This window comes from Anomalospiza imberbis, chromosome 8 (genome assembly GCF_031753505.1).
Source record: "Anomalospiza imberbis isolate Cuckoo-Finch-1a 21T00152 chromosome 8, ASM3175350v1, whole genome shotgun sequence".
Taxonomy (NCBI): domain Eukaryota; kingdom Metazoa; phylum Chordata; class Aves; order Passeriformes; family Viduidae; genus Anomalospiza; species Anomalospiza imberbis.
The window spans coordinates 34,624,993-34,640,337 of record NC_089688.1 but is presented as its reverse complement, the minus strand read 5'-3'; the positions used below and the strand labels follow the sequence as shown (position 1 = coordinate 34,640,337).

The 15,345-nt window shown below is 56.0% G+C and overlaps 1 protein-coding gene and 2 long non-coding RNA genes across 12 annotated transcripts in view; 1 reads left to right on the top strand and 2 right to left on the bottom strand.

Annotated features, from left to right (window-relative positions):
- Nucleotides 1-524: 524 nt before the first annotated feature.
- Nucleotides 525-1,434, bottom strand: LOC137478601 (uncharacterized). The gene is made up of 2 exons (XR_011001698.1): nt 1,209-1,434; nt 525-665 (listed from the first exon to the last, which is right to left on the bottom strand). It is a non-coding gene; the product is annotated as an uncharacterized lncRNA (long non-coding RNA).
- A 2,371-nt stretch (nt 1,435-3,805) lies between these two features.
- The window catches only part of EBF3 (EBF transcription factor 3), a 129,327-nt gene continuing 117,787 nt past the window's right edge, over nt 3,806-15,345 (top strand). For 5 of the 10 annotated variants that reach the window (XM_068198357.1, XM_068198356.1, XM_068198359.1 and 2 more), the window contains exons 1-4: nt 11,954-12,396; nt 12,627-12,783; nt 13,213-13,276; nt 13,980-14,035. In XM_068198357.1, the coding sequence (XP_068054458.1) occupies nt 12,263-12,396; nt 12,627-12,783; nt 13,213-13,276; nt 13,980-14,035 (411 nt within the window). In that variant the 5' untranslated portion in view covers nt 11,954-12,262. Of the gene's footprint in view, nt 4,418-11,953; nt 12,397-12,626; nt 12,784-13,212; nt 13,277-13,979; nt 14,036-15,345 lie in introns of those variants that run through there. The other 5 variants (XM_068198360.1, XM_068198354.1, XM_068198351.1 and 2 more) reach the window with 3 other exon arrangements.
- On the bottom strand, nt 11,692-12,736 carry LOC137478462 (uncharacterized). Its single transcript, XR_011001587.1, has 2 exons — nt 12,599-12,736; nt 11,692-11,835 (listed from the first exon to the last, which is right to left on the bottom strand). It is a non-coding gene; the product is annotated as an uncharacterized lncRNA (long non-coding RNA).

Below are 15,345 nucleotides of genomic sequence, written 5' to 3'. Positions count from 1 at the left end.
GAAGTTTTAAGATGCTCGGGCCCACAGATGACTTGAGGAATGTGTGCAGGAGCCTTGGGAAGGCACCAGCCCCCCTGCCTGGATCACCTGGAGCTGGGCTGACGGAGCAGCCTGGCACTGCCAAAGCTCTCGAAGTCACAGAATCAGAATTTTTTCCCCCTCTTCTACATCTATTTTTTTTTTCTAATCTGAATTTATCAATAAAGCTAAAACCCAGCACAGCTGAGGGGTCCGTACCTTCCTCGGGAAGGGGTGCAGATGCAGATGTTGCAGATGATGCAGACGATGCAGACAATGCAGATGATGGAGACGATGCAGACGATGCAGACGATGCAGATGATGCAGAAGCTGCCTCACAACCCATCCCTGCACTGGACCTGGCTCCAGGAGCATCAGGACTCCAGGCTGGGAAAGGAACCTCCCCTCCACAGCTCTGCTCAACTGAAGCAGCGTGAGGGCAGCTGTAAAAGCTGACAGCTTTATATCCACTTTTTAAAGACAGGACAGAAGAATTCCTTGGCCACTCCAATCAATTTTTGCCTTTTTTTGTGCATGGAGAGTTCTGGATAAATTGCATCGAGGTGTTTAAAACTGCTGAATAGCTCCAGGTGAATTTTACAGGTGTCAGCTGCTGTCTATAAACTGTCCAAGAGTCCTATAAAAAGCTGGGAAACAAGAGCAAAATTAGGAGATAAATCTTTCACTTCAGAAGTAAATAAATAAGTGAAGTATATTTGCAGTGTTACTTTTCAGCAGCTCTCTGGCATGGAGCACTGCAGGTCACAAACACCTTTTGGCACTGCTAATATTCAGGATGCATTAATGAATTAATGGAAATATCCCTCAAATACTTGCTTTCTTGGGTTTCTGATGTCAGCCTGGCCAGCTTCACTTCTGTGCTGATGCACTGAGCATAAGGATTTCTTTTCTTAGTTTATTTCATGTTTAAATTTCACAGCTATTACACTACAATAAAAGCAATAAATAATAAATAAGCTCTTACCAACATCACACATAATTTCTGGAAGTCCAACAGATAAAAATCTGATCCTTATAAAAACTGAGCACCTGATTGTCAACCAAATTCAAGCAGCAAAACACAGATTTTGCTTGCTAGAAGCGCAACAGAAAAAGAGATTGTGGATATAATTCCACCCAAAAGAAAGCAGACAAAATAAAATCCATTATTTAGTGAGTTCAAACCATACCTGGGCAGATCTCTGGGGCGCTGACACCTGGGATCACTCAGTTTACCTCAAAAGAAACCGAGGCCTGCATCGGTTTTTATCTGGTTCCCTCTTTGTGTGCTATTTGTGTTCAGCCAAAGTTCATTTCTTCACGAAGCTGCTCAGACAGGAATTCCAGCCCTCTCCATAACTGATGGATAACGCTGCAGACCTGAAAGGAAGGAGGCAGCCTTTGGGATGCTGGGATCCACCTGGCCGTGCATCCTCTCTGCTTTGGGATCTGCCTGCAGGACGAGCCCGGGAATCCAGGAGGAGCTTTGTCCTTCCACGTGGGCAGGGGTGAGGTGTCCGAGCCTGGGGTGCCCGGCCCCGCTGAGATCCAGATCCAGTGCTGGGATGAAGGGCAGGGGGCGGGAGCAGGGCAAGGAGGGATTTCCCCAGCAGTGCCCTCACTTTGCTGGGCACGGCTGGGCTCCAGCCCGAGGTGCCCCTCCCTGTCCGTGTGGTTGGAACTGGAGGATCCTGAAGGTCGCTCCCAAGCCAAACCAGTCTGTGATTCCATGATTGATTCTTGGAAGTGAAGTTCCCAAAACCCTTCTCTGCTTTCCGTTCTCATGCCAAGAGCTCACAATCAATTCTCCCTCCTGGGCACATCCTTGTGTCCTGTTGGATATTGAGACACCTCTGGCTGCAAGCCAGCATTTCATAGAATATTTAATATTTCATTTCCTATTTCATTTCCTATTTCATTCCTCAGGAATATTCACAATATTTTACCTGATAACTTCTTTTTTTCCATACTTCGCGTGCGGCTCGATGGGAGCTGAGTTACTGAACTCAGTTACAGGTTCGGAAAAAACTGGTTTTTATTTATTATTCTCATCCTTTGCCAGGACAGGGACACGGGAAGTGCCGTAATTGAAGCAGATAACTCCGACTTTCACTCCCTGCGAGCGCATTGTCATGCACATACATCTTGATTAGATCATTTGCCTCGTGAAAAGGAAGCATTTTTGTGCCGTGGTGTCTCAGATCATTTCCAGCCGAGTCTGCCGGTGGAGTTCTCCGCTAGCAACATTTAAATTCGATATTCTTCTGGCTGCTGTTTATTTTTCCCGAGTGCTCACGCTCGCCTCGCTCACTCCGCCTGTCTCCATCAGCAGGTCGCAGCACTTTGGCACCGCAAGCAGGCCGGGAGGCGAGCATCCCCTGTCGCCGCCGCTTCCTGCTGGCATCCCTGGGAGCGCGGGGGAAGCGCCGCGTTCCGCACGCCTGACAGCCCGCCCGGCCTGGGACTTCGGCTGCCGTGCTCCCTGCTGGGACCTGCTGCCTCACTCTCCCTTGAACTCGTGGTCACACAAGCAGTGACCTCCCGCCCCACGGCCCCGCTGCCAGCAGGGCTCCGAGCCGGGGGATGGCGGCCCCTGCACAAAGCCAGATCCTCGAGGAAGGGGCAGCGCTCCAGTCAATGTCCCCTTGCATCCCTGACATCCCCACTGAAGCGTTTAACCCCAGCACGGGCGGCTTAAAGGGCTGCAGCAGAGGCCAGCTTCCTTTTCCGAGGAGCACAAGCACGTGAAAAACGCAGGATGTTCTGAAATGTTTCAAAAGTGGACTGGTGACAGAAGGAGAGGGGCACAATTCATTTCCAAGCCTTACAGCTCTTCTGAGGGGTGCAACAAAAAGTGAGGGGTGAAGGTTTTGGGGAGAGCATCCCCTGCAGCCTCGGGAACATCACGTGGCTCTGGAGGAACCTGCTCGATAAATACTTGGTGAACACCGATTTGTCTCGAACAGACACCACCTCGGCCTGCATGCAAAAGGGAGTAGCTGTAAATGAAGGCAAGTTCCCGCTGTTTTCCAGCAGAACGCTCCTTGCCTTGTGGGGAGGTGTCGGGCTGGGCGGAATCCGCAGCGCCAGGGCCTGGAGCGCCCGGCTCTGCCTGGCTCTGCCTCCTGGCTCCATCCCTGCTGACTCCACAGAGCCCACGGAGACGTTTTGTCCTTTCCAGTCAGGAGCACTTTTCAAAATGTGTGCATTTCCCACGATTTTACAGGCATTTGTACAAACTGAATGGCCTAACCCATGCGCTCAGGATATTGCAAAACAATTGAATCCAAACCCCTCAGTTACCCATGGGACCTTCTAGGACCACTTTGGATGATTCCTGCTGGGTCCCCAGACCTCAGGGCCGCCCTTCCAGCCCCAGCCAGGCATGGAACCCTTTCCCCAAGCCCTGAGCTGAAGCAGCTCCAGCTGCCCCATCCCTGTGCCGGGGATGCCCCGGGACACTGAGGAGGAGGAGCAGAGTTGTGCTGTCTTTTCTAGGGCTAACCCAAACTTTCCCCACCTGCAGCACATCTGGGCAGCTGTTTCCCAGGGGCTCAAGGGGCAGCTGAGCTTGTCCGTGAGTAGACACAGCAGAAATAACCCCGTGAGGCAGCTCTGACCAGAGGCGGCTCTGGGGTGGTCACCCCTGCGTGGGGCAGCCTTGCCCGTGGTCACTGCCCACCCCAGACACGGCTCTGACATCCTCCAAACACCACAGCCAGGCTCCTGCCCGCAGCCTCCCTCCTCTCCCGACTGCCAAAACCCTTCATTGTACAAATTAAAGCCAAAACAGAGAGTAGCTGCCATCAGAACAAACCTGGGGGTGAATGTTCCCTGAATTTATATCCGAGGCCAACACTGATAGGTTTATTATTTACAAATGTAGCTCCAGTCCTAAACCCGGGCTTCACTTCCCTGCAGGAATCTGCTTGACTTGGAAACCGGTACTTTTTTTTTTTTTTTTTTTTTTTTTCTAAATACCTTCACATCTTGTAGCTGCACATCCCTCACAGAGCTGCTGGAGCTCTAGGAAGTATCCGTGGTAGCGGAGAGCTCGCTGAAGATCTCAGCAGTTATCCCTCCTCGAGGATTAACCAATGCTGCGGGAGTTCCTGGGCTAAACTGGGAGAGGGAGGGGAAAGAAGAGCAGAAATAAACAAAATAAAATCTCTCGCAGCCAGTCGCGTTCTTTGCGCATCGCCGGCACGGCCGCCCGCGCTTCAACTCAAAGCGCAGAGCAGCCGGGAAGTTCTGGGACCCCAGCGCCGCCAGTACCGCCCCAGTATGGTCCAGGAGGTGGGCGCCGGGCATCGGCTCCGGCCGGCCGGGGGAATTAAAAGACTTGGCAAGATGTGAGCGGCGCCTGGGCGGCAGCTCGTGTCCCGCGGAGCCAGGAGCGGTGAGTTCCCACGCGGGACATTCCCGGGGGTCGCATTCCCGCGGGACAAACTGTTGCTTTTCTGGAGCGCTTTGCTGCGCGGCCGCGGGGCCGGGCGGTCGCTCCGCGGGCCGGGGCGCGGGGCAGCCCCCGCGGGATGCGGGAGGGGAATCCGCGGCTCCGCGGAGTCCCGGGACGGAGCGGCCGGGGCGCGGGGCGGCCCGGGACGGGCCGAGGCCGGGGCTCGCCCCCCTGCGCTCCCCCCGGGGCCGCGCCGCCGATTCCGCCCCCGCGGGCGCCCCGCGCCTCCCGCCCGCCCCCGCGCAGCGGAGAGCGCGGGGGGGCGCTTGCGCACTGCTGCGCCCCGCGCACCGCCGGGCCCCCCCGCGCCGCGGCCGGGCTGCGCTGGGTGAGAAGTGTATTAAAGCGCGGGGAGCTCCGCACACTCCGCCGCGTCCCCCTCCGCCGTGCGCGCTGCCCTCCGCGCGCCCCGGCGACGCCCGCGCAAGGTAAGCGGCCGCCCGCGCGCGGGGCTGCGGGAACGGGCGCGGGGCGCGCGTGGCGGAGCTCCCGCTTACCTGGGACGGGCCGGGCCGGGCGCGGGAGCCGCCGCCCGCGGTTCTGCGCGCAGCCTGCGCGCCCCGGCACGGCCGCGTCCGTCCCGCCGCGCGGGGGCTCGGCCGCGCCGGCGGCTTTGCGCGTCCCGGCCGCTTGCGCGCAGGTAGCGCGGCGGGGATGCTGCGCGGCCCTGCGCGGGGTGGCGGCGGCGCGGAAGGGTCTCCGGGGCTTTTTTCCCCCCTCCCGAGCGCAGGAGGGGAGAGCCGAGCGCTCCCGGAGCCGCCGCGCCGAGGTGGCCGGGCTAAAAGGCAGAAAGCAATTAAAACTCCTCCTTTCGGATTAACAACCAAAAATTGATCGATCTGTCAGGAATACTGTTGATTTATGAAAGGTGCTTATTTCCTTGGTATGGAGAATTTTATGTTCTCTAGGTGAAACTGAGTTCACCCAGCTCCAGAGTAGATTGATGTTTTAATAAAAATAAATAAAGGGAAAAAGCTCACCCGGTCTTTGGGGACATCAACTCTCAAATCGGGGAGTTAGACTAACAAATCAAATCGCATTATCTTTACATTTCACATCTTTTAATCAAAAAAAAAAAATTAAAATTAATTAAGTTTAAAAATCGCGGGCAGCGCCGCAATCTTTATCACCTCAAAGTTTTAATGTGAGGTTAAAAAAAAAAAAAAAAAAAAAAAAAAAAAAGTTGAAATAACAAATAATCAGTGGTTGCTCGCGGATGTGGCGGGGGGCGCGAGAGGCGGCGGGGCCGGGGGCGCGGAGCGCGGCCGCCCGCGCAGTGTCCTGTAGATGGCACACGGTCCCCACGCTACAGAGCCTTGGCGGCGGCGAGAGGGGATCTGCCGAGGGAAACGGCCATCCCAGCACTTGTTGTTTACCCAGACCGGGGCGTTCGGAAATCATTGGAAATTCAAGCCCGAGGGGCGCGGGGAGCGCCGCAGTCTCCCGCCGGCCGCCCGCGGCCGCGGGACTTGCGCGCCGGGCGGGATGCGGGAGCGCGGCTTGCGGAGGCGATGGCGGGGGAGCGCGGAGCGGGGGAGCGGCCCGGGGGGCCCCGGCCGGGCCGGGCGCCCCGACACGTTTGTCTTTGCAATGTAAATCGCGGCGGGACAAATTGCTTATTAACAGTCGGGAAGAAGCGGCGGTTTCCTTCTTTCTTCTTTTCTTTCCCTGTTTTCATTCCGGCATGGCCCCCAGCTACGCTCGGGGCAGCCTCACCGCCCAGCAGTTTTCCCTTCATTTCAATATCCTAAAGAAAATGCAAATCACCACGCTGCGGCCTTTTTAAAAAGTTAAATTAGCAACAGCTTTAAGTGACTCCATTAGCATGGAAAACATACAAATGTTTAATGTGGGAATAGCCCGGCTTTTGGAGCTCTGCGAGCGCGGCGAGGCGGTGGGCTGGCGCCGAGCCCGGCTCGGGGGTCCCCCGGTGCGGCACCCCGGGACCCGCACCGGGGCCACTGGCCAGGGGAGGCACCGGGCGGGCTCCCGCAGCTCTCCGCGCCGCCGCCCCGCTCCGGAGGCTTTAATTATTTACAGGAGCGCTGCGGCTCGCGGGGAAATTGCGAGGCAGCTCGGGGGCGAGGGGACGGGGACCTTCCCCCGGTCCGTGTGCCCCTCGGGGCGCCCCTGTCCCGCGGCCGGGCGAGCGCTGCGCTGCCGGGAGCCCGGTGCCGGCGCCGCGCCCGGGGCTCTCCCGCAGCTCCGCCGTGCGGGAGCGGGCTGGGCTCGCCCGGCCGGCCCGGGGCCCCGCCGCCGCTCGCCTCGGGGACAAAAGTGCTTGTCACAGCGGCAAGTTTTGCTCCGCCAGTGCGGCGGGGCGAGCGGCCCGTACCGCCGGGCTCCGCCGGTTCCCCGCGGCCGCTCCGTGCGAGAGCCCCGCACCGCACCGCGGGTGTTTCCCGTGCGCTGGCGGAGGATGTTCCCGGATCCCTGCAGGGCAGAGCGAGCCCTGACCACGAAAGGGTTAAGGTTTCTATTATTCAGTCGAGGTCTTGTTAGGATGTAATCTGCATTTTCTAACTACTGCGTAATAAAAAGTGAGAAGTTTTGAGACACCTTTCTTGATTATACCTTTGGCGATACTTTAGGTTTTACATTTAATTTGCATTTTGTTCTTAGTGAATATTGAAGTCTTGAGTGGAGGATTGAATTTTATTAGGACATCTGGACTGACAATATCAAATCAGACACCAACGTCCCAAAGCATGCTAAAATTTCAGAGTTAATTAGAACGAAGTGTGTTTAATTAAAGCCAATTATAATATCTGAAATTATCTGATCGATCCTTGTTTGTTCAGTTGGAGTCAGTTGATATTGTTCCCGCCGCACGATGGGACCTGTCCGGCCGCCAGCTCCCCGCGGCCCCGGCTGCGCGCCCGCGCTCTTCCGCGGGGGCGGCTGCTGCTCCGCCTGCGCGGCTCCGGCCGCCGCAAGCCCCTTCCCGGGGCCCCGGGGAGGGCAGAGACACGGCGGCCCCGCAGCAGCCCCGGGCCGCGGCCCCGCATCCCGCGGGGACCGGGAGGGCAGCGCCCGCGCCGCGCCCTCGGGCCGCCGGGAGCCGGGCAGCGCCCGCGGGGAATTTTTACCGAGGAAAAGCTCCCGTTGGGCGCACGGCTAGCAAGGCTGGCGCTCGGGCACGGCGGAACTTTAAGGCTTTTTTTTTCCTTTAATTTTTTTCCTTTTTTTTTTAATAACTAATTTTGATGTAACAATATCGAGGCTCAGGGCCGCGGGAGCGCGGCTGGAGCACCGCAGGGCCGAGAGCCAGTTTGGGTAAAACAGCCCTGCACCCACAGGGAGTTCCGTGACCCCGAGCTGGACCCACCACGCGGCCGCGCAGCCGGGCCGTGAGCCGCGCAGGGGCGCGGGAGGTGCGCGGCAGGCCGGCCGAGGGGACCCAGGGCCACCAGGCGCGGCCAGGGCCAGGGCCAGGGGCACGGCCACCAGGGACAGGGACAGGGCCACCAGGGACAGGGACAGGGACAGGGACAGGTACCACCTCCCCGCGCCCTGCCGCCAGCCCGCGGAGCCGCTGCCCGCCCTGCGGTGCCTGCGCGGGGCGCGGAGCAGCTCGGCGCCCCGGCCATCCCCGCGCCCGCTTGCGCCCCGCGGGGCTGCCGGACCGCAGCGCTGGCCCCGTGCGATTTGCAGCGGGCCCGGGATGCTCAGGAATGCGAATCCAAGCTCTGAAATGAGCCCGGCGCGGGCGAATCCGTCCCGAAAGGCGAGCGGCCGGGCGGCGCGGGGGTCCCGGCCCTTCCCGCGCCCCCTGCCCCTGGCGGGGCGCTGGGGGCCTGGGCTGGCGGCGGGGCCGAGGAGCCCCAAACAGCGGCGGCACCGCTCGGTCTCGGCCCCGCTCCGCTGCTGGGCCGCGTTCGGCCTCTGCCCCCGGCCAAGGATGCGCGAAGCCCCGCGCAAGGGCCGGGCTGGGCCCCCGCGGCGCTGCGCCCCCGCGTTAGGCAGCGCCTGCCCGGGGATGAGCACCCTGAAGCGGCGGCCGCGGGGCCGCCGCCCCGGAAAGCACACCAAAATATCAATTCACCCGAAAACACCGATTTCTCCTTCCTGCAGCACGGGAGTTTGTAGAGATTTGCTTCGGTTACACAGGGCATAAATTACGCCCGGTGTAACCCAGCTCGTTGGTAACGAAGGCGCCTTCCAACAATAAAATTGAAATATGGACCTTGGCGAGCTGCGGGGACCCGGCCGAGCCCCCCGAGAGCGGGGCCGGGGCCGCCGCTCCCCGCTCCCACCGAAACTTCCCGCTGGGAAAGTTTGTGCGGTGGGAAGCGCGGAGCTGGGCAGCTCGGGGCCGGCCCACGGCCGAGGAAATAGCGAAATTACCAAAATTACTCTCCAACTTGGGTGATTTAAGCCGTGAAATGAGAAATAAATAAGAAATAATAATAATAAGGGGGAAAAAAAAAAGTGAAATGGTTGAGATAATAGTCCCGCGGGGATTGTCCCGAGGGGGAAAAAATAAAATAATAAAGTTTCGGGGAAAGCTCTCAGGGCGGTGGGGATCAGGGGATCAGGTTGAAGCCCCGCACAGCGCGGGGCTCCGTGTCCGGCCGCCGTGCGGGGCAGGAGGACGCGCTCCGGGCCGGCGGCGGGGGCTGCCCGCCCGGCGGAGCGGGGGGCGCGGAGCGGGGCCGGGCCGGGGGACAGCTGGGCTGCGGCCATCTGAGCGGCTCCGCCGTGACATCTGGGAGCCCGCTGGTGTGTGGCACGCGCATCGCTTGATGTCGCTATTTAAATGCAAATTTGCGGGGGGATCACTGAAGCCTCACCCCGTAAATTCACACAAAAGGGAGACTTGGCGCCGGAGGAGGAGGAGGAGGAGGTGGAAAAGGAGGAGGAGGAGGAGGGCCGCGGAGCCGGGAGGGCTCGGGCCGCCCCCCGCAGCCGCGCACACCAACCTGCCCGCCCGGCTCCGGCCGCGGCCCCGCTCCGCGCCGGCCGCCCCGCGCAAGGTGCGCTGAGAGCGGGGCCGCGCTCCCGCGGCCCGGAGCGGGCCCGGGGCTGGGGGGGCCCGGCCGCCGCTCCCCTCCCGCCCGGGCCGGCGGAACAGCGGGAGGCTGCCGGGGGCGGGCGCCCCGCGGGATGCCGGCCTGGGAGCGGTGCGGGGCGGTGCGGGCAGCAGCAGCAGCCCGGGCGGGCTCCCGGCCGCCGGCAGCTCCAGCCAGCCAGAGTGACAAAAAAAAAAAAAAAAAAGATAAAGTTGGTGAATGATAAAGACCGTATTTTCCACGCTTTGGGTGCAGGACCAGATGATCTAGAAAATGAGCTGAAATAGATTCAGGCTCAGAGCCTGTTGTGAGGAGCAGCTGATTCCCCCATTCCTGGCCAGATGGCTTCTGAACACAGATTTGCATTCATTTTCGCTTAATATCGTCCAAAATAGTGGGGCAGCTGCATTTGTTGTCAAAAAGGTTTAAAACTCCCTTTCTTTCTGGGGCAGGATCGTTACCTTATGTGATGGGCTTATGGAACTTTTTTTTTTTTTCTCCCCTCCTTAGTCAACAGTATCAGATTTAAAAGGATTTGTTTTAAAACCTTCTAATTTGGTAATCAGATTTAAATCGCCTTGGCGCGTGTAATCTGAATTAAAGATACTGTAAATGATTTTAAGCTTTCGTTAGCGGAGGGGAAGCACCAAGTTCGGCGTTGTTCATTTGAGGAAATATCTTGCAATAAGAGCGGCGTTGGGCATTTTTTACCTTATTTTTAGGAGGGAGGATTTTGCGGGCTGGGGGGACCCGCAGCCCCCGGCGCCCGCTCCAGGTCCCCAAACGTGTCCGTGCCACCAAATGCCACCGCGGGCATGGCATTGTTTGGGAACTTTGGTATCTTTCTCTGCGCGATAAAAGTGTTTGGGTTTGTAATCTGCTCTACTGTACCTCAAAAGCTCCGGGCTGATTATGAATACGGGAATTTTCTTTTAATTTCTCATGAATAGTTTCCATACACTTTGATTTAAGGTTATTAACATTCTATAGACAGTGGCATCTTTAATATGTGGCGATCGCTTCTAAAGACTAATCTCATTACCCTCAAATAGTCATAAAATATGATTTTATTATACTTACGTATTTAATTAGACGGCCAGCAATGTAATGGATTTTGAGATCGGGTAGAGCAACAGCTTTGATAATTCACTTATCTTTGGCAATAGTCATTAACCCCCAACACCAGCAAAATAGATTGCTTTCTAACACATCCTTTTTTTTTTTTTTTTTCCCCTCTTTTCTTTCACCCCTTGAAGAAAGGGGATCCTAATAACGTAAATCGGACTTTCGATTTTCACCGATTCATTCAGATATGAACGCCGATTTTCCCCGAGTTCGGGAAACATTAACGCGGGGACGTGGGAAATACTCAAAAATAAATACCAGAAAATAAAAAAGAGATGATAAAAAAAACTAGTACAAGGAAGTCGTAGCCCACACTGGGCGGAAAAGGCTCATCACTTGAGGAGAGGATATATAGATATAACATGTAAATATATTAAAAAATGCATCAATATGTATAAAATATCAGTAGCTCTAAGAATATCAATATATTTAAAAGTCAATACATTAAAAAATCAACATATACCAATACATAAATATCTATCGATATAACAAATGCATACAAATCTAAAAACAGAGGGGCAGATCTGTATGTCTGTGGAGATATACAGGCACAGATGGCCAAGGCGGACCCGGGCTGGGGCTGGGCTGGCGTGCGCACACCAAGTCTCAAGCACAGGTATCCCTGGCCGCGTCCGCTCTGGCTTTGCGGCGCGGCGATCGCGCAGGGGCGCAGCCGGCATCCCACCCTTTGTCCGGCCCGAGCCCTCCGCGCGGGGCCGCGACCCCTGCGGGGGCCGAGCGGGGCCGGGCGGGGCCGGGCGGGGCCGTGTCGCCGCTGTCGCCGCCGCTGTCGCCGCTGTCGCCGCTGTCGCCGCCGCTGTCGCCGCGGGGGGGGCCGCGGCCGGGCGGGCGCGCCGCCGGCCCCCGCGCTCCATATATGGGCGTGGCCACGCCCCCGCGGCGACGTCAGCGGTGACGCGGCGTCTCCCGCGGCGGCGGGGGCCCGGCTCCCGGGGAAGGGGCGCGCTCCTCGGGGAGGGAGGGCCGGGCTCTGCGCGCCTCCGTCCATTCCGCGAGCCGCCACGGGCCCGCGCCCGTTCTCCCGTGTGCCCGGCAACACCTCCGCGGTAATCAGGATTTTTTTTTTTTTTTTTCCCCCCCGTTTATTTGTCTTTTGGAGCAGGAGAGCCTTGCCAGAAAGTGGTCGATTCAGCAGTGTCCTGAAGCTTTTTTTTTTTTGCCGAGCCGGTTTTTACTAGGATGACACCACGTTGAGCGCGTCTGCAAACAACAACAACAAAAATATTTATTCTTTTTTCCCCCCTCCCCCCTTAAAAAAAAGCCACCTCGCAGTGTCGCCGGCTGCAGTTATACTTTTTCCTTCTTTTTTTTTTTTTTTTTTTTTCTTTTTTTTTTTTTTTTTTTTAAACCACCAAACTGGAACGCCATCCAACTCGCCGCACAGAAGTACTCAGTAAATTGTTTATGTCGTGCCAATACAGGACAGATTGAAGAAGGAAGCAAGACTTGAACTGGGCTTTTCTCCTACTGATCACAGGGAGTAAAGTCATCTCTTATATTCCAGTCGCCAAGGAGAGAGAGAGAGAGAGAGAGAAAATCAAGCAACAACCAACCCACCCCGTATCTGACATTTCCCTCAATTTTAACCCCTTTTGGTTAGGAGCTGGTTTTGCCCAAAATTGTTTTAATGTTTGGGATTCAGGAAAATATACCAAGAGGTGGGACGACCATGAAAGAAGAACCGCTGGGCAGTGGGATGAACCCCGTCCGCTCATGGATGCATACTGCTGGGGTAGTGGATGCTAACACGGCCGCCCAAAGGTACGTCTGCCAAATCCTCTCCCGGCGGTTTTCTCCTCCTGTATTTCTCATCCCGGCCGTAAATCCCCCCCCCCTTAACTCCCCCCCCCGCCCGCCCCGTATCAGTTACAGCCTCCCCGCTCCGCGCCGCTCCGCGCTCCCCGCATCCCCCCGCATCCCCCCGCGGCCGCGGAGCCTGCGCGCCCCTTCCCGCCGCTCTCACCCACGCCTTGTCTTGTTTTCTCCCGCAGCGGCGTGGGGCTGGCTCGGGCACATTTCGAGAAACAGCCGCCTTCCAATCTCAGAAAATCCAATTTTTTCCACTTCGTCTTAGCTCTGTACGACAGGCAGGGACAGCCGGTGGAGATTGAGAGAACAGCTTTTGTGGACTTTGTGGAGAAAGAGAAAGTAAGTCTGCCAGTTTTCTCTTTTTTTTTTTTTTTTTTTTTTTTTTTTTTAATTTTTTAAGCGTAATTGAGTGGAGCAGAGCTCGTTCCCAGCACGGCAGCTCTCCCGGCACTCCAGCGGCGCCCACGCCACGTGCGGCTCCCCCCGGTCTCACGGCCGCTCCGAATAGACCCCGGGGTTCGAAACTTAGCGCCGCGGCCCCGACTTATTTTAAACACCGGGAAAACGGCAAAACATGACATATTTGCACCGAGCTAATGACATCATCAGCGCTCCACACCAGGAAAAAAAAAAAAAAAAAAAAAAGTGACCGTGGGCTGAATTTCTGCAAACTGTTAATTCCGAGCTGCTTCAGGGACGAGAAAAATGGGCAGCAGGAGGAGGGAGATATTTTTCATGCTAAATGTAATTATTTATCGTTACTTGCAGGAGCCAAACAATGAAAAAACTAACAATGGGATTCATTATAAACTTCAGTTATTGTATAGCAATGGTAAGTTGTCGTTCTCTCATTTTTGAGCGTCCGTGTGCTGCGGAAAAGTCTGATTTCCCTTCCGAGGCCTTTTTTTGGGGGGGAGCAGGGGGATAAAGGGTATAAAGATTTCGAGATTAAAATTACACGCGTGTAAACACGGCTCTTTCCTTGGCATATAAGGAAAACAAAACATAAAGGATCGATAAGTCAATGGTACTTCACATGATTAACCGGTTGGGCTTGAAGTGGAAAGTAAAAAAGGGGATCGATGGCTGCTCGGGCACGGCGGCACTTTTAAGGGAGTTTTTTTTTTAGTTTGGGAATTGATGGTAATTATTGGGATGGGGTGAGTGGGCAGAGAGGAGCCCCGGCCCGGCGGAGCCGCTTCCTCGGGCGCGGAAAACCCGCGGGGGCCGCTCAGCGCCAGCGCCCGGGGTCCCGCGTGTTCCCCGGGGCCGCGGCGAGCCCGGCCGGGGGGGCTGCTCGGCCACGGCCCCCGAGCGCCGGGCTCAGCGCAACTCCGTCACCGGCGCGTTCCCGGCTCATTTTTGCCACTAATAATTTGATTTTTTTTTAAATTTTGAATTTTTCCCTGAAGCCGGCGCGGGGCCGATCCCTGCCCGCTGTGGTTAATTGCCTGACCTCATCCTTTCCTTGTGGGATTGGGGGGATTCGCTCCCAAAATCCTGATCGGAATTTTCTCTGTGCTTTCCCTCCGCAGGAGTTAGGACAGAGCAGGACCTGTACGTTCGGCTAATAGACTCCATGACCAAACAGGTGAGAAAGTTTACGCTTTTCTTGCCACGCGAGTTCCTAAGTTTGTGTTCTGCCCTTGCTTGGAAGGGTGGGGGGCGAGCAAACCGGCCGAGCGCGCCTACTTTTCATTTACCTGAGCGAGTAAATCAGGTAGCTGCTGACTGAGACCCCGATTACCGGAGGATATTTGGGAAAGAGAAAACGGTGTGTTGTTGCTTTTCGAGGCAGCGTTGAGATCATTCAGTGGTGTGTGTGGCATGGAGGACAACGTCATGGGAACAGATGTTTGATATAATTAATTTAGCGAGGGAGAAAGGAAAGGGAAAAAAAATCCCACCGAGTTACCCAGATTTATTTCAAAATGCACTTTTCCCCCTCTGTAACTTTTTTTTTTTTTGGCGATATTTTTCCTCGTTGAGGAAAGGGCAGCCCCTTCCCCACACTCTGAAACTGGCCGGGATTAGTCCTTTTTCTTTTATAACGCGACCATCCAGTAACGCGAGACGTTTATTTGGATTTAAAAGTTAAATGTGCTGAGGTGAAAAGTCATCTTGTTCTCCTCTAGTCCATATTCACCTCTCAGCCCCCCATCTCCATAATTCAAACTCCATGCTCCAGGGGTCACCCAAACCCGTCCATTTCCCTGAGATCAGCTTCTGTTTCTTCCTCAAACCTCTGTCATACCTTGTAAATAACATAATTACAAGCAGTTCCTTATTAAATTATTTAGCCTGTCTTGGTCAACTTTCCCGATGATAACTACGTGTTATCAGCGTTGCACCACAGCAATTATAGACACAGAGCTTGGGATTTAATCAACTTTATTTCTTTTTTCATTATTTTTAATTTTTTTTTTTTTCTGGAGAGACATTTCACGATATTTTTTTTTTAATTACTTCTTAAAAATCTTTTGTGGGAATAGGGAGGAAGGTGAGAACGGGGAATAATTTCCAGTGTTCTGGAAATCAGATCCCAGCGATGGAAATGAAAACCATTCCCCCAGTCTGCCGGGCTGTAACACCGCTGCCTGTTCTGCACTGCCGGCCGAGGCCGGCCTGCCCACATCCATTATTTTTGGGAACTGCAGCCCCCGAGGCACGGGCAGGAGAGTCCCCCGGGTCAGGGTGGGCCCCGCGCAAGCTGCGCGCACGGCCGCGCTACCACCCCGCAGAAACTTTCTACTTCTGCTGCCTAAAGGCGGGTTGGGTGCAAAAGCCTCCAGCAGTAAAAGAGTGGGATTTCCTCCCGGAGAAAAGCAGAGCTGACAGGCCAAGTACAATTACTCTGACAAAGACGGAGGCGTCGTACCCTTCAATAATTATTTCGCTGGG